At 43.1% G+C, this 26,352-nt stretch overlaps 1 protein-coding gene across 2 annotated transcripts in view; it reads right to left on the reverse strand.

The window, feature by feature from the left end:
- Window positions 1–26,352, reverse strand: part of ARHGEF3 (Rho guanine nucleotide exchange factor 3) — a 305,003-nt gene that overhangs the window by 159,428 nt on the left and 119,223 nt on the right. The window contains exon 1 of one of the 2 annotated variants that reach the window (XM_043587700.1): window positions 19,723–19,838. The exons of the other annotated variant lie outside the window; for it this stretch is intronic. Coding sequence (XP_043443635.1) covers window positions 19,723–19,773 — 51 coding nt within the window. The 5' untranslated portion in view covers window positions 19,774–19,838. Of the gene's footprint in view, window positions 1–19,722; window positions 19,839–26,352 lie in introns of those variants that run through there. 2 annotated transcript variants of the gene reach the window in all.

Below are 26,352 nucleotides of genomic sequence, written 5' to 3' on the forward strand. Positions count from 1 at the left end.
GATAATTATATGGTATGTGAGGATGCTCTTGTTCTTACACTGAAGTATTCAAGGCCCAAGGGACATAATATCTGTAACTCATTCTCAAATAGGAAGAGAAAAATAATTCATATTTATAGGTTATATAAATGTTTACTATATGTGTGTGTGTGTGTGTATGTGTGTGTATTCTCCACTATTTATATATGGTGTATACATATATATAGTATATACTACATATACATACATATATATATACATACATATATACATATATATATACATATATATATACACAGAGATACACAGAGACAGAGAGACAAAGAGAGACAGAGAAATAAAGCAAATGTAAATAACAATTGTAAATAAACAATGAATCTGGGTAAAGTATCTTACTCTAGACACCCAACTTTTCTCTAAGTTTGAAATTACATTACAGTTGCCAAAAACAAAACAAAATAAATTCACAAATAACGTACACACTCCTCCCCTCCCCAAGCAAAATACGTGCCATGTCCATTTGTTCCTCTTTGGGGCATCAGATATCCATGCACTGCCCAACTCCAGTGGGGATCAGGCCCTCTGGGCTCAGCTCTGCAGTATCTGTTAACCCTTGGTGTCCAAGGGCCTAGAGCTCCTACAGGTGCAGAGTCCATCCAGGCACTCCAGCAGAACTTGCTTGGGTTTTAGCTGGGATATAATTTCTTAGGCCCGAGAAGAATATAATTTAAGAATTACTTAATCAAGAGTAGCTCTCTTCCTTTTTTTTTTTAAATTTTTTTTTAACGTTTATTTATTTTTGAGACAGAGAGAGACAGAGCATGAACAGGGGAGGGTCAGAGAGAGAGGGAGACACAGAATCCGAAACAGGCTCCAGGCTCCGAGCTGTCAGCACAGAGCCCAACGTGGGGCTTGAACTCACGAACCGCGAGATCATGACCTGAGCCGAAGTCGGACGCTTACCCGACTGAGCCACCCAGGAGCCCCAGGAGTAGCTCTCTTCCAAACAAACTGGAATCTTTCACAAGAAGACGTTTATCCTTAAATTTTTCAGTAGGAAAGAAACAACTGTGAGGAAAATAACTGTGTAATAGTTATTATCCTTTCCCTGCAAATAAGGTATTTGAATACGCTAACAACCTCTCTTAACATAGCTCCTCTGATTGGTGTCTCAGGAGGTGACTGGAGCCTCAGGAGAAGCCACAGACAGTCCATGTGGCAAAGACTTCTCATCCAGTCCACCTAGAGTTCATTAGCTCCAGTTTTCAGAGGAGTCTTGACCAACTTGAGAATAATGCTCTTGGCAAAAGCCTGCAGAAAAGCCATCAGGACAATAATGTGAAAGTGAGCCACCACTTCTGATGGGATATCTGGAAAGATGTCAACTGTGATTAGAAGGACATTTTCCTTCTGCAGCTGTCTCTGAAAGTGGAGGAGGACCTCATCACAATGCCAAATTACGTGAGGCGGGCAAACACCAGGGACACGTAGGTGTCTTCAGAGCACCCCTCCTTCATGGCACGATCATGTCCTGTCAAGTTTTGAGTAAAAAAGCAAAAGCTGTGGTGAGCCACAAATGGGCTGCAGGGAGGGGGGGAAGTACTCTGTGCTAAATTTTCTAATCCTGAATTTTTGCTTCAAAGCCTATCTCAATCACTTTTATCCTGAAGTCTGAAACCAACGTCTGGATTTTGCAAAATCAAAGCATATTTATCCAGCATTTAATCTATTTCCCAGGAAATCGGTGTTTTACTAAGAACAGAATTCTTTCACGCCCAGAACTTCCCTGGACATTTCTAAGTCCTAACCCAGCACACAGAAAAGGCTCAACAAATGTTTGTGGACGGATACATGTGAACAAATGAACACACTTGCCCACAAAAAGGCAAATATAAAGCTGTAGAATTAAAAATTTTTTTCTTTGTTTTCATTTTTTTGGAGGGGAGGAGGAAGGGCAGAAAGAGAGAGACAGAATCTTAAGCAGGCTCCACGCTCAGTGCAGAGCCCAACACAGGGCCTGATCCTACAACCCTGGGATCATGACCTGAGCCGAAATCAAGAGTCAGACACGTAACCAACTGAACCACCCAGGTGCCCCCAACGCTGTAGAATTTCTCTTCAGGAAAACTAAACACCAAGAAGTGCCATCCATAAAATTTCATTTTTGGTCCTCGGGCCCACGGTATTCCTGAATTTTGACAATAGAAACCCAGGAATGACAAGAGACTCACATAAAAGAATTTCACCAAATAGGTTCATTCAGTCAACAAATATTTTGTTGAGCACATATTATGTGCGAGGTACTAAGCAAGCTACATACATGCTTAACAAAAGAGATACAGGTCCCTGCCCTCAGAAACAATAGGTCTAACTGGGGACAGAGAGTCGAGTAGGGGACAGAGACAATAAACCAGTAAGCAAACAAACGGGCTAGTTTCAATGTACTAAGAGTTATGAAGAAAGTAAACCAGGGTAATATGAAAATCTGTGAAAGGGGGTAGAGGCAGAGACTCTAGAAAGAGAAGTCAATGAGGCTTCTTGGAGGACATCTGAGAAGAAACCTAAGCAGAATGTAGATGGGTGAGAAGGAAGAGTTTCTAAACGCCTCTCACCATTAAAGGTTCAAGTTCTTTCCTCGCACATATTCCCAACACAGTCCCTGATGCTTGTTCTAATTGGCCGGTGCCCATGCACATGTGGTGCTCCCATACCTGATGCTCATTCTGATTGGCCAGAACCCATTCATGTGATTTTTTACATGGAAAATCATCATGTCTGATTAATAAGGATGATATCTCTGGGGTGCCTAGGTGGCTCAGTCGGTTAAGTGTCTGCCTCTTAATTTTGGCTCAGGTCATGATCTCACTGTTTATGAGTTCGAGCTCTGCATTGGGCTCTGTGCTATTAGCATAGAGACTACTTGGGATTCTGTCTCTCTCTCTCTCTCTCTCTCTCTCTCTCTCTCTCTTTTTCTCTCTCTCTCTGTCTCCCTCTCTCCCTCTCTCAAAATAGATAAATCAACTTTAAAAGAAAAATAAGGATGAGATCTGTATTAGGGTAATTTTCCTCAGTTTATTTGAAAAGAAAATGGGGGTGAAAAATTTTATTCTTCTTCGTGTTATTTTCAGCCATGAAAAATGTCCTGAATTTCTACAGACTTGTTAATTCCTCTAAAACTCTGTGTAAAGTCAGGTCTTGGCCCACCTCCCACCTCCAACCCTCATTCTCTCTGCTCTGGGCTCCAGCCTCCTGTAATCTCAGTTCCTCTTCCTCCAAGCTCCCTCATGCCTGGAGTCCTCTCCCCTCCTCTTTTCTTGCAGTGACCTGCTCATCTTTCAAATGCCAGCCCTGACAAGGGAAGTATTCCAAGATGGTTCTAAACCAGATCAAATCTCCCAGTTATATCCTCTCAGCATCATGTGTTTCTTCTTTGTTGTACTAACCCATCAAAATGTCGCCATTTACTTGTGTGATTCCTTGATTCATATCTGATTCCTCCCTCAGAGCTGAGGTCAATGAGTGCAGAAACCAGATCAAGTTTCACCCACTGCAGCACCTCTAGCACCTTCCACTATGAGGGTAGAGTTTAATGCTATGCTGTCACCATCTTGAAATTCTTAGAAACTTCTTAACAAGGGCCCTGCATTTTCATTCTTCTCTGGACCTCACAAATTATGTAGCCAGTCCTGAGAAAGAAAGAATGTATAGGGACTCTTCCGTGATTGGTACTCATTCTGAGGCCACCTTCTGGTTCTGAGGCCACCATCCCTAAAAATCCAAAGCAAGTTTGATGTCCAAGCATCTATTCATTCAAATATCACACAAATATTTATTGGGCAACTCTATTTGCCCACAGAGTGGAGCCCTTCTGAGCACAGAGCCCTGTCTATGAAGCTGGCCCTACTCCTGCCTTCCTCTTGGAGGTCCCGATCCCATGTTACTTACAGATGCTTCTGACTCTTCTGATATATCCTGGGGTATATGCCACCCTGGACTTGACCACTGTCTGGAACAGTCTAGGTTTCATGGGACAGGACCTCCCTGGCGTGGGCCCAACCCTGAGGACAAGAAATTCTGTCCCCATTAGAACTTCAGTTCTGCCTTCTTGGCCTGCCTTTTGGTTCAGGCCCACACAGAATCTCTATCATGCAGAAGCACCTTTTTAATCTCCCTAATTTTGAAATCCTGGTTCTCCTCAGGATGTTGTAAAAAGCCTTGCCAGAAAATGGCTCCCTGAGTTTGGCAACACTGCCTGCTGTGTTTCAGCAGGCTTATCTGTGATGCATCTGTAAGTGTTTACTTGAGTGGCCACAGACCCACAGTGTTGTTCTACTCACTGGATGTCTCCCACTGAAAAACAACTGATAAATGCCACACAGTGAATTAAATTTACAGGCAAATTCAGGAGTGCCAAGTCTGTTAGAAAATTATAATACCATCTTGACAGAGGGATAGCAAAAGTGGAGACCGATGTTATTCATCAGAACAGAGTGTCACCAATATGTTAAGGAGAATGCTAGAGAGAGTTGAACACTAAGCATTTCAATAGATTTTTGAATTCAAAGAAAGAAAAGTGATATGTTGACTTACACCATTTGGGTATCTACTGAGGCTAGTATTTCCCAAAGGATAGGTCTGGTGCAACAGTGGTTTGTAAGATCATGTTAGGCAGAATGTTTACCAGCTGTCTTAGTTTGTGTTGCACCCAAAGCAGATCCTGGGCTAAAGATTCAGGTATAAGCTTTTTACATGGGAGGCAATCCCCCAAGAACTGTAGGGAGTGGGGACATGAGACAGGGAAAGGGGGAAGCCATTTAAAGGGTGTGGAGCCAGCGGGTTACGGTTCCAGCCATGGGCAGCCAGAGTTCAACCCACTGAGGACAGAAAGACCGTGTAGGACATACCTCATAATTTTCCACTGAGGGATGAGGTGGGGCAAGTATTCCATCCACTAACTCCTGCCTCTCTTTGATGGAGAAGGGATCCTCAGGATGTTAACTCCCCTGGCTGGAAATCCCCTCAAGTAGAAGGGCACAGGAAGTCACAGGTGGGTACAGGGGACTCTGCAGGTGATAAGAGCCGGGGCACTGGGAGAGTCTGCTTTACCCAGATCCAATCACATAATAAGAAAGTCATTATGTTTTCAGTTCACTGTCCAGTTGGAATCCATCAAAGAGAAAGGCTGAGCTTGGGTTACCTCACCTTAGATGCCCACCTAATCCTTACCACCCTCGGTCTTTCTCTTCTGGGTTCAGAGGCTCAGGTAACAGCACCTAGCTAGAATTTAGTTACATTGTTTTGTGCATATTTATTTGTCTTAATAGTTCCATTCTATTTAATGCAAGCATACTGGTTTTCACAATAATATAAACTTTTTTTTGAGGGGGGTAGGAAGCACACACATGCATGCATGAGCCAGGAAGGAGCAGAGAGAAAAGACAGAGAGAACCCCAAGCAGGTTCCATGCCCAGCATGGAGCCTGAGGGACACAGGGCTCAATCCCACAACCATGAGATCATGACCTGGGCCGAAATCAAGAGTCAGACGCTTAACAAACTGAGCCACCCAGGTGCCTCTAAACTTTCCATCAAAAATAGAAGAGAAAAAAACTGTTGTTTTGTAGAAAATTACTAAGTATTTTTCAGTGTTAAGGGCTAAGGTAAAAGGTGATCCACAAAGGTTTAGCAAACACTTTCTTTGTGGAAAATCCCCCTTGTAATTGTCACACAAAGTAACCATCCCTTGTGTTTTGCTCATGACAAGTACAGAAGAGCAACACTGTGATGCCCTCTGCCTGGGATGACTGCAAGGGGACTCCTTTTTCCCTGTGACTTCTGGAGAGGATCTGTAGTCTTCTGTCTGCCCAGTCATGGATTAAAAATGAAATTCATATCTAATAGGTCTAACTTTAGCCACAGGAAATGGGAGTGCTTGGGACCCAAAGGGTTAGCCATACTTTGTTTGAGGATGGACACATTATCTTCACCGAGCCTTCTTCCTTCCCCTTTTTGGGAGGGGAGGGAGTGGAGGCTAAGGTTTGGGGAATAGGCAGGAAGGGAGGACTGCTGGATCTGTTTCCTGGTCTCCTCTGTGGGAGATTTCTCCCCTCTCGGTTGTCAGTCCTGGCACTCAAATTTATGCTACATTTATTAGGACCAAGCAGTGCCCACTTTTGGATGTATTATAAAAGATATTTTGATAATGAAAACCACCCAAATGAGGAATTTAAAAACCCTCTATGTTGCAAGCATCCAGACATCTTGACAGCAGATATGAAATGCTTCTATAAAAACAAACAAAACAAAACAAAAACAAAAACAAAAAACAAAAAAAAAAGTTAAAAGGAAAAGAAAGAAGGAAAGAAAATTTAAACCTAGTTTTTAAAAACTTGTATTTATCAATTTTCTCTGGCTTTATTACAATGTACACAATTTGCAGAAATCTATTTTATCAGAAGGTGCAGATCACAACTGATGTTATATTTCTCTTAGGGGATGCATACGTAGTAAATAAAGCAAATGAGGAATAATTTTTACCTGGTTGTTTTCTTTTTTTTTTTAATGTTTATTTATTTTGAGGGAGACAGACAGAGAGTGAGTGGGAAAGGGGAAGAGAGAGAGGGAGACACAGATTCTGAAGCAGGCTCCAGGCTCTGAGCTGTCAGCACAGAGCCCAACACAGAGCTCCAACTCATGAACCATGAGATCATGACCTGAGCTGAAGCCAGACACTTAACCGACTGAGCCACCCAGACACCCCTATCTGGTGGTTTTCCAGTTTTTTAGGTCATCAAACTAGCTCTATGACCTCAGGCATTTCACTTTCCCTCTCTGGATATCAGTTTCATTATCTGTAAAATGAGGGAGTCAGACCAGGTGACCTCTGAAGTCTCCTAACATTGTTGGATCTGTGACAACATGTGGCCAAAGAAAATGCTGAGTGGGAAATATTTCTTTTTTAAATTTTTTTTTTTAACGTTTATTTATTTTTGGGACAGAGAGAGACAGAGCATGAATGGGGGAGGGGCAGAGAGAGAGGGAGACACAGAATCGGAAACAGGCTCCGGGCTCTGAGCCATCAGCCCAAAGCCCGACACGGGGCTCGAACTCACGGACCGCGAGATTGTGACCTGGCTGAAGTCGGACGCTTAACCGACTGTGCCACCCAGGCGCCCCTGAGTGGGAAATATTTCTAAAAATAAATAGGAGATTCTCAATTTGCCTCAAAATCATGGATTACAATCCTATCTGTAAAGAATATTTTTGAAACATAAGACCCCAGCATAGCCTAGTGAACTGCACAAAGAAGGTGACCCACAAATGCGTACTGAATGAATGGACAAAGGCAACTTCCCTGAGCATCTTTTGAGGAAACAAGGCTAATGCCAGTAGGACCAATGGTCAGTGAGAGAGAATAGAAAATTCAAGAGTTAGGAGAAGAAAGAAAGGGCAAAAAGGAGAGTGAGCAAGGGAGAGGGGACAGGAGAGAAAAAATAAACACACATAAATAGTCAATGCTGGCTATTCGCAGAAGTTATGTTCTACAAAGTCTCCTTGAACAGGGAGTTAATGAATGCAGGGCTAAGTTTCTGAGAGCCTCTGGTCACAATGTTTTCATCAACCAATCAAGACATAATCTTGTTTTGGGACACCTGGGTGGCTCAGCTGGTTGAGCGTCCGACTTCAGCTCAGGTCATGACCTCAAGGTTCATGAGTTCGAGACCTGCATCGGGCTCACTGCTGTCAATGTGGAGTCTGCTTCAGATCTTCTGTGCCCTCCTTTTTCTGCCTCTCCCCTGCTCATGCTCTCACCCTCAAAAATGAATAAACATTAAAAAAAAAGAGATGACTTACAAAAAAAGACATAATCGTGTTTTATGTGTGTTTCTAATTAAAGACACCTTCTTTAATATATATTGTTGACTCACTAATATTGAACTCACAGCCAAGAGCACTATAACTTGTGCCTGCAGGGAGCCTACTGAACACACGTATTTTCTCTATCAGGCGCACTGCAGCCATCCTGTGCTTAGACAACACAGCATTGCTACACTCAGGGGCCATGTTAAATAATGAAATGAACAAGTAGCACAAAAATGTGAAAAACACGGTACTAAATAGACCATGAAAAAGACCCTTGTTTACAGCATAAGAGCGAAACAATAAGGCAGGTGTTACCTTGATTGACCTCAGGTGGAACAGGCGTGTACAGTCATTCAAATTTTTTGCTACTCTATTCACCTCCATGAATGACTGCAAACGTGCTCTGGGTATTGGTTTGGGGGTTACAAACACATTTTAGCAAGTGGGCACATAAAGAATTTCTAAAGGATGAAGACTGACTGTGTGTGTGTGTGTGTGTGTGTGTGTGTGTGTGTGTGTGTGTGGAGAGAGAGAGAGAGAGAGAGAGAGAAGTAAAAAAAGAAATGCATGAAATGAGGAAATGAACGTTTCGCTCGAAAGAGCTTTGGAGTTCACGGTGGGGTCAGGTCCTGCACAGAGGGAGGAGAATAGTGTTACCATGTTGCTGTACCCCTCTCCCCACACCCTTTTTAATCCGAGAGACACAAAGATGCTTCAGGCAGGACTGGCTATATAACTTGCAGAACTCAGAGCAAAATGAAAATGTGGGGCCCCTTGTCCAAAAATAATTCTTTCAGATCAGCTACAGCAGAGTATTAAACTGCACATGTGGCCCTTCTGAATGGAGGAAGGACCCTAAACACCCAAATAGGTACAGGCAGGAGAAGTAGGTCGTGGCTTCAGGCCTACAGGGAGGCCTGAGTCCGGTGAGGATATGTGGCTGGTTCAAAGAAGGCGCTTTACCCCACACTACACTTCTTTGCCCAAAGCCTCAGATCTTGTCTTAATGTCTCAGGCTGGGCCTTACCCCACACACCAGCCCAGGTCAGGCAGTGCAGAAAAGCCCAATTTCTTTTCCTTCAGTGCAGATCCACCTGGCCCCAAGTTACAGCAAACACCATAAGAGCAAGAAGGGTTGACTGGGTGATTTCTATCTAAAATAAAGAGTAGAGGGGCACCTGGGTGGCTGAGTTGGTTAAGGGCCAACTTTGGCTCAGGTCACGATCTCACGGTCCGTGAATTTGAGCCCAGCGTCAGGCTCTGTGCTGACAGCTCACAGCCTGGAGCCTAGTTCAGATTCTGTGTCTCCCTCGCTCGTGCTCTGTCTCTCTCACTCTCAAAACTAAATAAACATAATTTTTTTTTAATAAAGAGTGGAGGGTCCCCAATTTTTAGCTCCTTCCTTATCCAGAAAACCAGAATACAGAACTTGCCTCTGCATTCACACATCCACACACAGAAATGCGTGTGTTTCTTTGAGGCAAAGACTCTTTCTAAATTGTCTACAATTCAGACTTCAGTAACTTATGCTCCAAGGTGAGGAATGGGGGTAGGAATGACGGTGGGCTTGGGGTTAAAACAATATGCCATTTCACACCCATCAGACCAGAAAAATTTTAAAATCTGACAACACTAAGGGTTGCAGAAATGGAGACTTACATAAGGTTGGAGGGAGGGTCACGGACTAGAGAATAGTTTGACCGCTTCCAGTCAAGCCAAAGACGTGCGTGTCTTACTGGCCAGCGTCCCTCTTTCAGGGAGATACTCCAGAGTAATTCTTGCACGTGCTGGGCACATGACATCCATGCACATGGATGGTTAGGGTGTTTATAAAAGCAAAGGACTGGAAATAACAGGAATACCTATTAGTGCAGAAGCTGAGGAGAGGACCTGCACCAACATCCCTGTCAGTCAAAACCAATCCATCAAGCAAGCTTCCTCTTTCACACATACCTGCCCAGACCATTTCTCTGCTCTCAGATGTATATCGTGCACATCAGCTCCAGTACCATTAGCTCATGCCTCCTACCTGACTGCATTTGTATTCCAGAATCACATGGGGCCTTCATGCTTGCAGACCAGTAATTCTCAGATTTTTTTTGTTTCAGGACCCCTTTACTTTTTTTTTAAAAATTTTTTTTTTCAACGTTTATTTATTTTGGGGACAGAGAGAGACAGAGCATGAACGGGGGAGGGGCAGAGAGAGAGGGAGACACAGAATCGGAAACAGGCTCCAGGCTCTGAGCCATCAGCCCAGAGCCCGACGCGGGGCTCGAACTCACGGACCGCGAGATCGTGACCTGGCTGAAGTCGGACGCTTAACCGACTGCGCCACCCAGGCGCCCCTAAGGACCCCTTTACTTTTAAAAACTATTGAGGGCCCTGAAGAACTTTTGTTTATGTGGGTTATGTCTGTCAATATTTACAGCATTAGAAAATAAAATTAACATATTTTAATGAAAATTAACTATATTTTCAATGTTTATTTATTTTTGAGAGACAGAGACAGAGCGTGAGTGGAGGAGGAGGAGAGAGAGACAGAGACAGAGAGAGAGACACACACACAGAATCCAAAGCAGACTCCAGGCTCTGAGCAGTCGGCACACGATGTGGGGCTTGAACTCATGAACTGTGAGATCATGACCTGAGCTGAAGTCGGATGCTTAACCGACTGAGCCACCCAAGTGTCCCTAACTATATTTTCAAGAACAAAAACACGGTGAGAAGAGCAGCATTGTTTTATACTTTTACAACTTTTTTACTGTCTGGCTGCATAGGAGACAGCTGATTCACATACCTCCCTCTGCAATCAACCTGCCGTGATGGTTATTTTGGTAGATGCCTATGAAGAAAATCTGTTTTGTAGTGATAACAGTGAATTTCTAGGTCTTGCGGACTCCTAGGGTCCTTGGCTCACAATTTGTAAATCACTGTTTCAAGTCACTCTCCACTCTGCCAAAGTTGTCTTACACACAAACACCATCATGTCATTTCTTGCTTCCTTCAAACTGTCAATGGCTGTCTATGGTCCAAACTCTGCTCATAAACTCTTCCCATTTGGCCATTTCAGTGCCTACCCATACTCTATTACTGCTCTATCTTATATACTGAGAACTCTGCCCACCACTGGGTACACATCTGTCCTGCTTGTTCATGTCTCTGAGCCTCGGCCTTCCTCCTGCCATAAGGACTCCTATGCATCTTTTACAAGTCAATCCAAAGGCCACCACCTCCTCTAGGAAGACTTCTGTGATTTACCCTTCTCTTAGAGTTTCCTCTTTGTGTGCCTTATTATTATTTTTTTTTGAAGAGGTAATTAGAGGTAATTCAAGTACATGAGATTAAATTCCAAAAAGATACACTCTACAGTGATAAGCAGACCTCTCTCCCACCCAGCTATACCTTTCTCTCCTAGGAGAAAACCACTTTGATAGGCTCCTTCTGCCTTCTTCCAGAGCTGCTCTAGACATAAGTAAGCAAATCATTTCTTTTACCGAAATGGTGACATACTATATATACTGCTATATAGTTGCTTCACACCATATTTTGCACAGCCTTCCATGCCATCAAATAAAAATTGGCCTTGTTTTTTCAATAGTTGCCAATTACATTTTTCAAATGTACCATAACTTTTTTATCTAGTCCCCCATTGACAGGGTATATGTGTGGTTTCTGATCTTTTGTTGCAGCAAATATCCTTCTACATAAACCAGTCAACACACACAAGAGACACTGTAGCATTAATATCTAGGAATGGAACTGCTGGGCCCAAGGGAATGTATATTTGAAATCTGATAAACATGGCCAAACTGTCCTCCAGAAAAACCATTCTAAGTTACCTTCCCACTGGCCATGCATGAAAGGTCCTGTTAACCTCACCAAACAGTGTTATCCAACTTTTTCATCTCTGTCAATGTGGCAGATGAAAAATGGTATCATGTTCAAGTTTAAGTTAATATTTCTCTAATAAGATCAAATGTCTAGAGTTGTACTGTCCATATATGATAGCCTCTAGGTATATGTGGCTGTTGAGGCTTAATTTTAATTTATTAAAATTGAATAAAATTTAAAACTCAGCTCCTCAGCTGAACTAGCTACATTTTGAGTGTTCCCTAGCCACCGGTGCCTAATGGCCTCTATAGGAGACAGTGAAGATAACCATCACCGTAAAAAGCTCTTCTGGACAGTCTGCTCTAGACCTGTACTGTCTAATGACTACCATGAGCCACGTGTGGGTACTGAGCACTTGAAATGTGGCTAGTCTGAACTGAGATATGTTCTAAGTAGATAATACACACTGAATTTCGAAGACTCCATATGAAAAAGAGAATGTAAAATATCTTCTTAATTTCCATGTGGATAACATGTTGAAATGCTAATATTTGGATATACTGGGCTAAATAAATTGTTACAATGAATTTCACCTGTTTATTTTTCTCTCTTTCCATGTGACTACTAGGAAATTTTATATTATGCATGTGACTCAAATTCTATTTCCATGGGACAACAATGCTCCAGAGAGCACAGTGCTCTGTTGAGACTTGGATTTTAGCATTTTTCTTTGTAACACAGAAATAAGCGTGTCACTACCGCTATAAAAAGAAAAACAGCTCGGGGAGCCTGGGTGGCTCAGTTGGTTAAGCGTACAACTCTTGATTTCAGCTCAGGTCATGATTTTGGCTCAGGTCATGATCCTGCCATTGTGAGATCAAGCCCCACATTGGGCTCCACACTGGGTGTGCAGCCTGCTTAAGATTCTCTTTCTCCCTCGGTCCCTCACCCACTCAAGCTCTCTCTCAGAAAGAAAGAAAGAAAGAAAGAAAGAAAGAAAGAAAGAAAGAAAGAAAGAAAGAAAGAAAGAAAGAAAAAAACTCATCAGAATCTCTTCTTCTTCCTCACCCTTCCCCACCCCATGCAGAAAGGGTGGGAACAAAAAAAGAAAGGGTGTGATGGTCCCGATGACGAACCATCAGCCCTGGAACAAACCAGTGCACTTCCTACCTGGGCGGCCACAGACAGGAACCAGTGGCATCGCTGACCCTGAGCAGGGACTGATTTCCTGGTGGCTGTTAAAACAATGCACCAGAGAACAAAGTGCCTTAGAGACTAAGAATAGAAGAATGGCTCCAAATAAGATTTGCAGGACTCTGCAGGAACAACCCTGTACCCACCCTAACCCGCCTTCCACCCTTGATTTGGCCTGGCCCCTTGGCTTGATGAATGTCCCTGTCTCAGCCCCAACCCTCTTGCATTCTCAGCAGTCTGTGCACATAGTTCTGGGTGATGACTGAGGGATGGAGTGGAAAGGGGAGCCCAGGGAAAGCGGGGACAAGGGCTCTGCCCTAAAGAGCTCACACCGTAATGGTTCTACAGTGGAGACATGGCATATGTATTTTTGTTATCCGTGTCTTTGACTTTGGATGTGAAAGTCAAGAAAACTCAAGTTTTGCAACATGATCCATAAATCTGATAGATCAGAATGACATTGTTTTCTGACCAGGTACTGAGGGAATAAGACTTAACTGTATCTGAGTATAAGTTACCTGCTTGGAAGAAAACATTAATTTATTATTATTATTATTATTATTATTATTATTATTATTATTAGCTATGTGCCTTTGAGCAAGTGAACTAAGCTTTCTGGGTCTCAGTATTATCTATAAAATAAAAGGGTTACCAAAGAAAATGAAAATACTAACTGAAAAAGATAGATGTTCATGTCTCTGAACATGTTTATAGCAGCATTACTTACAATAGCCAAGATATGGGAGAAACCAAAGTGTCCATCAACAGATGAAGGGATAAAGAAGATGTAACACACACACACACACACACACACACACACACACACACACAGAGGAATATTACTCAGTCATAAAAAAAGAATGAAATCTTGCCATTTGCAACAACATGGATGGAGCTAGAGAGTATAATGCTAAGTGAAACAAACCAGACAAAGAAAGACAAATACCATATCGTTTCACTTACATGTGGAATCTGAAAAACAAAAACCAACAGACTCTTAAATAGAGAGAACCAACTGATGGTTGCCAGAGGGGAGGTCATTGGGGGGGATAAGCAAAAGAGGTGAAGGGGATCAAGAGGTACAAACTTCCAGCTATAAAATAAGTCACAGAGATGAAAAGCATAGCATAGGGAACATAGTTGATAATATTGTAACAATGTTGTACGGTGACAGATGGGAATGATGATTATCATGCTGAACACTGAGTAATATGTAGAATCGTCAAATCATTACCGTGCATGTCAACTATACTTCAGTGATAATTTTTTTAATAAAAATAAATAAATAAAATAAAAGGGCTGGATTATATGAGCTTTCCTATCTCATCCAGTCCAAAAGATTTGTGATCCTATGCATATGCAAACAAGATATCACAACACCTTCATCCTTACTGTCTCAGTCACTTCAAAAACACCTTTGTGGGGGTGCCTGGGTGGCTCAGTTAGTTGAGCGTCTGGCTTTTGATTTCAGCTCAGGTCATGATCTCACGGTTTGTGTGATCGAACTCCATGTGGGCTTTATGCTGACAGCATGGAGCCTGCTTGGGATTCTCTCTCACCCTCTCTCTCTCTTTGCTCCTCCCCCCACTTCAAAATAAATAAATAAACTTAAAAAAAAAACCCACTCATTGGGCCAGCCATTAAAATGAGCCAGACCCTATGCCTGACACTGGCATACAACTATGGAAAAACCTCTCTTCCAATAGAAGAAGTTCTTAAGAAGGGAAGGAAAGAGGAGGGGAGGGAATAAGAATGAATACTCACAGCAGAGTTCTTTACTCAGGGCCACCTGCCTGCACAGAAATTTTCACATCTCTGTGCAATTTTCTGAAGAAAATATTAAAAAAATGGATGTGACCTCCAAGAAGCAGAGGGCTAGTGATTGATAGAAACTATGATAATCAGGTGCCATGCTAAACTCTTAGTACATGATGGGTGATCGAAGCGTTAGCACCCAAGGCAGTGCACGAAGTGTATGGGAAGGAACACATGAGGGATGCAATCTGGACCTTCCTTGGTGCAAAGCCTACCTTTTTCTCCATATCAGAGATGATCTCTTTGTGCATAAATTCTCTCCACTACTGTGCCTTCACATCCCTCACATCAAAAGATGATAAACATTTAACAGGCCAAAATAGTATCCCACTTGTTTGACCTGGGATGACTGTACCAGCCCAACCAGGAATTAGAGGATAGAAGGAGATAACCTTATGAAATATTCATCAGTAGTCAGCACTCCAGAGGTACCAGCAGATACTCATTTATTAGGTATTTATTTAGGACCTACCCCATGCCAGGCCTTAGATTAGATGTCCTCATCACCTTTGTCATTTATCATGACTGTACTTATCTTCCCCCAACATGGCAGATTGCTCCACATAAATGCAGGTTGAATGACTAAATAATGATGATCCCTGTAGTGGATTAATTTATTCTTCAGCAAACTTTTATACTCTCTCCTGACCTCCATGGGTTGCTACTGTGACTTGTTCTGGCCAATGGAATAAGGGTGGAAGGGACAGAGTACCAATTCTGAGCCTAATTTTTCAGGGACATCAAATATTTCTGTTTGCTCCTCTGGGAGCTTCTGACTTCCACCGGGGAAGAATATATGTGTGGATACCTAATGGACCCGTGTGAGGCAGACCGCCCCCATCAACCTGCATGCCTATGAGCATAAGAGCGAATGCTTGCTATTGTTTGCCACTGAGATGGGGGTAGTTGTTACTTAGCAAAAACTGACTGAGATGGTCTCCTTGACCCACATCCAGAGATTTCAGGCAGAGAGTGTTCTTGGCTTCTCTTCTCGTTAAGGAGGGATTTCAGCAATTGGATTATTTCATCGCTCTCTCTACCCCATTTTCTCTGGGCTGGTAGTGTCCCATTCAAAAAAAGACAGTAGGCACTACAAAGACCCATAGTGTGGGTATCTTGGCACCTGGCACAGAGACAGGCCCAAAGGTGGTTCTCAGGCACTGCCTGGTGAATGAAAAGGTGGGCAGACTATTCATTCTGGTAGGATGAGCACTGTGAACACCAGTAGCAGGCAGCAACCTGGGCCTCGGATGCTCAGAGACACCAAAGTGCAGGAAGTGGACCTGGGGCAGACACCATATCACTTCAGACCACATGCAGTAGACCTAGATGTATTTACTATCATGTGTTTTAAGAAACACATTAGAGCACTGAGTGACTGCAGGACTATTCCTCTTTAGAATGAGCCGAAGTTAAAAAATAACAAATAACAACTGGACAATTTAAAAAGAAACAGTAAGTGAAAAATAATAGTACAAGTAGAATATGGAAATGAAAAAAATTTGACTGAAGTCTAGGAAACACTGACCCAGCTCAAGTCTCATTTTTCTACAGATCACAACTACGATCACAGCTAGCATTTTTGAGCACTGACAAGACGTACTGTTTTAAGGGTTTCACAGGTATTATTTTATAAACTCCTCATATTAACTGAGGCAGATACTGCCATGTATCCATTTTGCAGGTGAGGTGACGGAGGCTCAGAGAGGTAAAGAACTTGCCCAAGGTCAAGCGGCAGTGAGGATTTGAACGCAGATGGTTAATCTCCAGGATCCAGGTTCTTAAAGGAGATGTCTCCATTGAAGAACTTGGTACCCAGTGAGGTTCCTCATTGCCCAAGGTTAACTGCAAAACCTAGACCTTGAACCCCAAACTCCTGACTCCCACCCAGCTCCTAATACTGCTCCATGAGAAGCAAGCACTAATGGCAAGAACACCTGGGGTTTCTGGCCGGGGCTGGGTGGGGTCTGCAAGAAACAAGGGAGAGAGGTGGTAAACACCACAAGGAAGACTTGGAAGGGAAGGGCTGAAGACATAAACAAGGTTGCCAAACAGAGGCAGATGCTCAACAGATGCAGAGGAGCTAGAATATGGATAGAATTATTCAGAAAAAGAGGGCTGACAGAGCAAGGCTCGGCACACAGGGGCTGCTTCCAGAGCTCTTCCCAAGAGACCCACCCACCCTGGTCAGCATCAGGAACTGGTTTCCCTAAGTGACATCCACATAGTCTATATTTAGGTCCTAAAGTCACCCATTGTTTCTGTCTCGGTGGACACTCGGAGTCACCACCCTGACCTCGCCCTCTCCAAGTCATACCTCTGAGTGTTCTATCAAGAAAGGCCTTTTTAGGATCTGGTTTGAATCAGCTTCCCCTTTCATGACTCCCCTTGGTGTTCTGCGCAAGCTGTAAAAACATGGCTGGAATCAGGGTTTTAAAATGAAGCACTGACTAGGGGTGCTTTGGTGGCTCAGTTGGTTAAGCATCCGACTCTGGATTTCGACTCAGGTCACGATCTCATGGTTTGTGAGTTCAAGCCCCGCATCAGGCTCTGCACTGACAGTGCAGAGCCTGCTTGGGATTCTCTGTCTCTGTCTCTGTCTCTCTTTCTCTCTCTGCCCATCCCCTGACTGTGCTCTCTCTCTCTCTCTGAATAAATAAACTTAAAAAACATGAAGTATTGACCTTCTATGGAGTATGCTTCCTTTCCCCCACAAAATCAAACCAGGGTCATGTTCATCTCTGTAGGTAAGATGTTTCACAGCCCTGGTGTTGCTAAGCCTTTACACACTCAGGCTTCATGTCTCTAGTGGCCACCAACATTCTACGGTCAATAAGACCTGGGACATGGATCACATTTGCTGAGTGCTGGCTCTGTGCTAGGCACTGCCATGAGTCATTTCACTTATTCCTCATGACAATCCCATAAAGTAGGCACTATTTATTATCCCCATCTTACAGAACATAAAACAGATTCACATTTGGTAACATGCCTAGGATCACATGGCTAGTAAGAGGCAAAGTTGGGAGGCAAACCTACATCTGTGTGGTCCCAGAACCCATGTCCTTAATCATTACACTACCATTTCCCCTCCATTGCAGAACTACTTTGGCCAAATCTCAGAAGATGGATTTATGAGATTTCTCCTCCATAATCTCCGTAATTGGATTATGGATTACGAGGTTTCTCCCGTCCCTTGCTCTACACCACATCCGCTTACCAATTGACCCTCCCACACCCAGCCTCAATTCCTCCAGACTCTTTCTCTGGGGACTGTCAGAACCAAGAAATAAAAATTTATTCAGTAATAGTTTCAAGAGCAAAATAAAGGTCAACAGTTACCCAGCCAGTTACATTTTAAGTTCCTGTTGACATCCTTGGGAAATGTATGTTCAAATGTACTCATTTAACTTCCAAATAGGAGGGATATGAGGATTCTTTTTTACTTTTTTTGGAAGATATTTGCATACCTTAGATTCATGTCAGAACTAAAATGAGTTTAGAGAAATTTCCATGTGACAGGTAGGGAAGCTGAGTCCAGATAAGGTAGTGATTTGTCTAGTTGTCTCTTAGGTAGCCGCTAATTGGATCGTAGCAAACATCCACTAAAAGGGGCTGATTTGCCAAAGGATAAGAAAGCAAAGTGTTACTGAGATGCTGCAGGTGGATGTGGAAAGGGCCCCATAATGGAAATCCTCATGTAGCACCTACTGGCTATGAATGTCATTTTTGGATCCATTCTGCCTAAGCTTGAAGCCTGACCCACTGCTCACCAGTTAGGTGACCTTGAGAAAATTATTTGTCTTCTCTATATATCAGTTTTACCATTCTGAAAATAATAATAGCCAACTGTATAGTGTTGTAGGAATTTTGTGAACTAACATGGGTAAATGCTTACTAACGTGAAAAGTATCTAATAAATGCCAGATAATATTGTATTATTTTTATTTATGTTGCATTAACTATCACTGAACTGTCCTAAGTCATTTTAAATGCTCTCAATTTCTGTATCTCAAAGGTTCAAAAATGATTCTTTATCAGGTTAGCAAACAGCTGGATGAGTCAGATGGGAAAAGAGAAAAATGACAAAACCACCCAAATCACATGAAAAGATTAAAAATGTATGTCTAGAATAATCATATATGAAAGTTGGAATTAGCACCACAAAAATCAGTCTCAGGATTCCAGTGAGAGAAACAGAAAAAGCAACAGACATTTTCTTTGGAAAACAGGGGTAGCTTATCCAAAGCTGAACACCGACCCACAAACAAAGAACAGGGACAGAGGGAGTAACCCATCAGGCCTCCTAACCACTCTTTAGTCTATCAAAATGTAACATTTCCAGACGTTCCTTTAGATATAACCAAACCAGGCACCAACACTCTTTAATGAGAACACCAGTGAGTCTGAATCTCCCCTGATAATATCTGACTTCATCTTCTCAATGATGAACACATTGAAAATACCGAGACTCACTTTAAGGAAACCTACGAAAAAGTTGTTCCAAACAGAATGAACTTCCAAAATTGACTTCAGCCATCTTTCAACCCAAAGGAGAAGAGAAGATCTTGGAAATACACTTAAAAAAAACTCCCCAAACAAAAAACACCACAGGCCAAATGCATCCTTTCCCCCCCTTTTCCCCTCTTAACTGAAAACACATCTCTTATAAAAATTAAAATACTAGCATCCTGGAACAAAGAGCGAAAGTCACCCCCCACCACACACACACTCTCCTCCAATCACAGATGCTAAAGGAAGCCCTAACAGCTAGGCACTCACTTAACTCACTATCTCCACCAAGCAACCATTTGTGGTCTTAAACACAACCACACAGCTCTTTCCTGATTCACACTAAAGTGACACAGAAGTCCCTCTCCATCATCCCAGGTGCTTTGAACAGCAGCTCCTTGCTCATTTTCTTGGGAGGTAAATGGCATTTTCGCCCTCCCACACCTCAGTTCCTGGCACCACCCAGCCAGGCACGAGTGGGAGTCGGGAGCTGGTCCACCCCTGGCTGGCTCTGCCGCAGGGAGCTTACCTGAGCCCGGACAAAGAAGCAGCACCACACCATGGGGCGCTCCGACCTCATCCACGCAGAGTCCCCCGCCCCTAACTGCAACGGAGCCCAGCAGACGGGATTCTCTGAGCTGAGCAGAGCATGGTTTCCCTGAAGGAACTCCTCCCCGCCACTTGGGCTGCATGACAGGAAGTGACAGGGGGCCATCAGTTAAAAGTGTCAGAAGCTGAGACCACATCAGCCAAAGCTCCCCACCTCCAGCGGTTTCCTCGCCTGCTGCTGCTTTTTCAGAGCACTCTGCCTTCAGGCATTCAGAGGCACACCAGAAATTCAGCGTCTGGCTGGCAATCCCCAGCCTGTAAGAAACAATGCTCACTGGACCCCCACCTAAAACCATGCTGGGCACTCCCGGCAGCTCTAAAGAAAGAGTTCGCTGCTAGAATCTTGGGCCTTGAGTCTGGAGCTTTGCAGACCGAAACCCAAACATCAGTCTGAGACGGAGAGAGAAGGGACGCTGGGAGAACTCTGTCTTCAGAGCAGAATCAATAGTCCACTTGAACTTAACCCAAGAGGCAGCAGCCCTGCCCAGGACACAGAGCCCTCACTGAATCCCAATTTCATAGCAACTAATAAATGAGAGTGGTGATAAATACCACACCCATCCGTTTCTTTTTTCTTTCTTTCTTTTTTTTTTTTTTTCCTGAGACAAATCTTCTCTTCAGAGTCCCCTTCAAAATAGCTGCCTCTGGAAAACTCCCTTTCCACTTTTGATGTGGATCACAAAAGGCCTTACTGCTTTTCTCAGAGTTATTATGGGAATAACTCATGGCTGAAAGTTCTCATTTTATGAAACGGGGTCTTTTCACAAGGATGAACACCTTGCCCGAGTCACCTGCCTTTTACAAAACCCCGACTCCTTGGGTGACACAGATTGTCTCACAGCGACCTGCAGTTTCAGGTGAAAACCCCTCTCCACAAACAATTCAACACCCTCACCCTCCTTACGCAGTACCAGTGGGTCTCAGATCCAAGGAGACATAATTCTGGTGCAGCTTTCCATGATTTGTTTTCAGTTTTCAGTTTTCTAGTGGAGTACTATTTGATCTGCAACTCTTAGCTGCAAAGATTCAGGCAAAGGTTTCCCTGAGGCTGTCTTACAAATGCACAGACTTTTAAGAGCCTGCACTTGTCTCAGCCCTGAGCAAAGTGGGGGACCCAGCAAAGAGAGAACAAGCTTCAATCCAAGACTCAACTCTAGAGCAGACAAGAAAGCAGGCTCTCTCCATCCTCACGCTGCAGTGACCTGGTGCCTCACAGAGGGCCTCTGAAGAGTGCATTTGGCCCTGCAGACGTTACAGAAGAAGGCACTGGGCTCTGGAAGCACAAAGATGAACCACTGATGATCAGAGAGCGAATTAAAGGCTGCCAGGGTTTGCAAGAAAAAATACTGAGGGGGCCAAGAAATAGCTGAGCTGAGCAAATGTATTTTTTATGGGGACAAAGTCTGGGAAGGTGTCTCAGAGCAGGAGACACATGGGCAGAAATCTGAGGGGCTTTCTAGGTAGAAGAACTGGCAAGGGCAACAGCAGGAAAGTGCAGACCCACGGGGTGCTTTGCAAGAAAAGCAAATGCTTTGAAAGCACTGCTCTGACAGACTTGGGTCTTGCTTCAAGGAGCCTGAAGGTGTCCTATCTGTTTGGAGAAAGAAGGAAGTGAAATCACCATGAAAAAGCTCAGCCCTTTCAGGCAACCACCTGGGTCACCTCAAAGCCCACATGTGGTACCTACCAGGTCTGGCACTCAGGAAATACTTGGCGATGCATGTCAAAAAAACCCCCAAAAAACAGCAGTGCCCACAAAAGGTGGACTTCAGCTCAATCTTGGGATCCCCTATTTACAAAAGTCTGACTCCCCACAAAGCAAGCCTGGGGTAGGTGGTGGCTGGTCGGGGAGGGAGGGTAGGCGTTCCTAAAATGGCCTCTTACCCTAGCCTCCTGCATAGAAAGGGGTCTGAATTCTTACAGGACTGAAAACAAGCTGAGATTAGCCAGCTCTGGAAACAGCTCAGCTAATGAAGAATGTCAATCTCCTGAGGACCCATGGAGGTTCCCAGAAGCCCAGCCACTACTCTGCTGGAGGATTTTCAAACAAGCCACTTAATTGAGCTCCAGAAACCAGGGCCAGGATCACCCCAATGAGGATCCAAAGGAAATGTGAAACGACCATGGCACACACTAGACTTTATTTCTTTTCTAGGGGAGGGAGGGCACATTCACATCAACGGATCTGAGAATGATGAAGCCTGACTTCTGGCTGCTGACTATGAATAAGAAAGAAGAACCGAAACCCATGGGCTGCAGCACTTCGTGGAAGAGGTGGAACTTGAGTGGGTCCCAGGGCAGGTAGCAGTGAAGGAGGCAGGAAGGGCAGGAGAGCCAGCAGGTGCCCTGGCAGAGGAAAAGGAAGGAAAGAACAGGGCACGGCCATTTCCTCTCACAGCCCTGCTTTGACTAGAAGCAAGAAATTGGTCCACGCAGAGGGCATCTTGGAGGAAACTTTCAATAATAAGATGTTCCTGCTGTTCAGAGCTCAAGTTCATTTTTAGCTTTATAATGGCAGCTTATAAAGGAACAGTAAATTGGGTTTTCTCTCCATGGCACCTACGATACTACCAAGCATTCAAATATGTTTTTCTACTAATTTTTAAATTTTAATTTTTTTTAAGTTTATGTATTTATTTTGAGAGAGAGAGCACAAGCAGGGGAGGGGCAGAGAGAGGGAGAGACAGAATCCCAAGCAGGCTCCACGCACTGTCAGCACGGAGCCCGACACGGGATTCAATCCCATTAACTGTGAGATCATGACCTGAGCCAAATTCAGTAGTTGGACGCTCCATTGACTGAGCTACCCAGGCACACCTAATTTTTAAATTTTAAAAGTAACATGGCATCATTATAATACATTCAAACCATACATAAATATATAGCGTAAAAAAGTGAGTCTTCCCAAAGGACCTGATTTTTTTGTCCACCCCAATCCCACTTGCCAGAGGCAACCATGTCAAAGTCAGCTGTCAATAAAGGGGGATATAAACCCAAATGCCTTCAGAGCCAAGGGTCAGGTACCTGAAAGGAAAGCCGGGGTGGGCCCTAGGGCACCACTGAGTGTATTGGCCCTCAGTCAGCTCCAGCTTACTGGGGGCCAGACATTCCAACTTTTCAAGAGAAGCTGGAAACTCCAGGTTAATACAAAATCTCACAATTTTTAAAATGCTGGCAACAAATTCTTTATTTTAAAAAGTGACAGAAGACCATGGGGGAGGGGATGGAAAAAAAATGGTTAGAGAGGGAGGGAGCCAAAACATAAGAGACTCTTAAAAACTGAGAACAAACTGAGGGTTTATGGGGGGTGGGAGGGAGGAGTGGGTGGGTGATGGGTATTGAGGAGGGCACCTGTTGGGATGAACACTGGGTGTTGTATAGAAAACAATTTGACAATAAATTTCAAATAAATAAATAAATAAAATAAAATAAAATAAAATAAAATAAAATAAAATAAAAAGTGCTATACAGGCCACACAAAACACAGTTGCTGACTGGATTTGACCCAAGTGCCACCAATTTGGCAGTTCTTCCCAGACACTTCCTTCTATCTAAACACACACAAGTTGCTGTGTACACATTTTTTGTTTGTATTTTTCAAAAATGGAATGGTAACATTATCCTACCATTTGCTTTTTTCACTTAACATCCAGAGCATCCTTCCACCTCATACACATTTTAGACCCATACTGCAGAGCATGCTGTGGTATGGAAGTACCTGAATTCATTAGCCCCTGGCCTGTGAACATTCTGCAAACATGAAAGATGCACTTGAAATGTCGCCTCTCAGTTACTTAGTCTTAGCTCCGTCAACACTGAGAACATAATTCATGATGAAAGTGCACCTGTGTGCAGATATTAAAACATCCTAAAGCCATAGTTACTAAAACTATAAACGGTGACTGCAGATTTTTTATGTTTTCACAGGGGAACTTGCTCTGCCGTTTTTCACTTGACCTTCACAAGTGTCCTGAGAGAGGGCTCACTGTTATCTCTACTGTACAGATTTTTAAAAACTGAGACTCAAACAGGTGGCAGGAGCCTGCCCAAGAGAGCCTAGAGGTGGCAGGGTCGGGAGTGGAGCCTGGGTGGGCTGACTTCCAAGCTCCTGTTATATGCATACAGCCTCTGGAGCAGACAGCCAGAAACCTGCCCCAGGATATTCTGGAATTTGACATATAATAAATGTTGGACCGCAAACCACTGGAGGAGAAAAGGATCGCTAACAAATGGGATAATTCATTTCTTGGAAAGAAAAGCCTCCCTTTAAAGCTCTACTTCACACTATCCAAAATAAATTCTACATAGATCAGATCAGAGTGAAATGCTAAAAAGAAAAAAAAAACCTATGAAATTCTGGGGGCGTAGGTTCTCAGGGTATAATGTTTTTCTTTAAGTGTGTGGAGCTGAATCATTATATATTTATAATGGGGAAATACCCTTAAGGTACCTATAATGCAAAAACTGGCCCCTGTTCTCCAACATCTGGTTAAATAACCATACTGCTGGCACCTTCATATTGGACGTTAAAGAAACTAGTGCCAGAATGCAGACCTACCTAAGACACTACCACATGCTTCTTCACGATGCTGGAATTCAAAGTGATATGTTTCCCTGGGCTGTCATTCTATATAGCTCACAGCATTTTCTGTTGAGAAGTTTCAAGCAGTTTTCTCACCAAAAATGTTACAAGAAACATATTCATCAGGGTTGTGATCAGTTCATTTACACAAAATAAAATGGTGAACTTTCAGTAGAACTGACTTCATTAAAAGCTGGTGACTAATGGGGGTTTTCTCCATTTGAATTTTACTCTGGTTCTTCAATCCCTTTCTTATTTGTACCCAAGAAGCCACAGGTTTCACAAAAGCTTGGTCTTGGCTGGGAATTTCAGGGTCTTTGACCATATTCCATTTGAAGCCTGACATTTTAAAATGATTCCACAAACTGAATGGAGAAATCGGTAGTGACCCAATCTCACAAAAACGGGATGGTAGCAGGGATCAGATTAAAATGGTGTATTGCACATTGATTTAACCAAGTCTCCAGTATCATAAAATCATTATTTCACAGATCTTAGGCTTTGGAAGCTGTTATCGAATTCAAGTAAGACTAAGAAAAAGCAAAAATTTGTGTCGTGATGGGCAGGGGAGGTAGGGTGATACTGGTTGGTGTTACTAGGTTGAGATGAAGGCAAAATGCATAGCAAGTCAGTGAGAAATAAACAGAACTTTCAAGTATTTAGAGCCTGGAAGTTACTTGTGGTCATGCACTCTTACTGAATGTCTTCATATTTACTCCTCAGTGTTGGCAATGTGGTTAATCCAAGCAAAACTTGAACAACTACTCTGGCTTCTTCACCATGAATCACTGACAAATGGGGGGTCCAGACCCCATTCCAAGCCAAGGCTGGCTGGATGCAAGATGGTTTAACTCAAGAGACTTCTGACCATTTAAAAATGTTGATGCTGTTCTAGAGCCCTGCTTAATATCCCAGCTCAACAAGATTACAAAATGATGAGAAGAATGTGGGAGCAAACCTGGCTGCCCAAGGTCAAGAATGAATAAATAGAAAAGTCTTCATCTATGGTTTCAACACAAGCACTAAAAATAAATGAGGCTTGAACATGGAAGGCTCAACAGACTGCTAATCATGGCTAATCTTGGATGCTTATCTTGCTGGTTTGTTACGAGCAATAGCTGGAGCACTGTATTTTTTCTCTCAAAACAAATCTGAACTTTTATAATCAAATTCCTCACATTATTTTGGCAACCGGCACATCGACAGCTATTTTAAAAAAAGCAAATGAGAAATACAGAGAGCTGCCTTCTGATGTGTGCTGTGAAGCGGCCACAGGCCTGGTCTCTGGGGCCCCACCTCCTTTATGAACACAAGCAAGGATAGCCTGAAGAACTTGCACATGCCACAGATGGGGCACTAGCAAATAAGCCCATTCAATTCATTGCTCAGAAACACGAACACCCTGAGTACAGCTTTTTCAAAGGACTGTCAACACCTCTTTGTTATACTGTCAGTTAAAACTGAAACTCCAGTGGGTTGCTGACCTCTGCCCGATTCTTAGAAAAAAGAAAGGCTTAAAAACTGATTAGCTGATATCTATCAGCCAAAGAGCTTCCTTACTTGGAAATGAGAGTTACTATTTGGCGTTATACTGTCAAGATTGATTAGAAGTGGAAAATCTGAATATGAGCAGTGGTATTCCTAACACCTGAATACTCAGGAGGATTTTAAAAAGGAATGTGCTCGTATCGAAAAACAAGTCTTGACAAACTTAATTTCTGAATTAAAAATATATAACAAAAGTAGAAATAACTTTTATAAAACAGTTTTTCATCATTATTTTGACTCCAGATTTCTCTGTAAGGATAATCTCTGGGAACAGCTTAGCTGGCTGCAACAATGAACAGCAAATTGGTGCAGAAGCTCTGTGATCTCTGGCTCTACCATTGACTAGCTGAATGACCCGGTAACTCCCTTCTTAGCTTCCTTGACCCTTAGTTTCCTCATCTGTGAAACAGGAATAATGAT

This window comes from Prionailurus bengalensis, chromosome A2 (genome assembly GCF_016509475.1).
Source record: "Prionailurus bengalensis isolate Pbe53 chromosome A2, Fcat_Pben_1.1_paternal_pri, whole genome shotgun sequence".
In the NCBI taxonomy this organism is placed as follows: domain Eukaryota; kingdom Metazoa; phylum Chordata; class Mammalia; order Carnivora; family Felidae; genus Prionailurus; species Prionailurus bengalensis.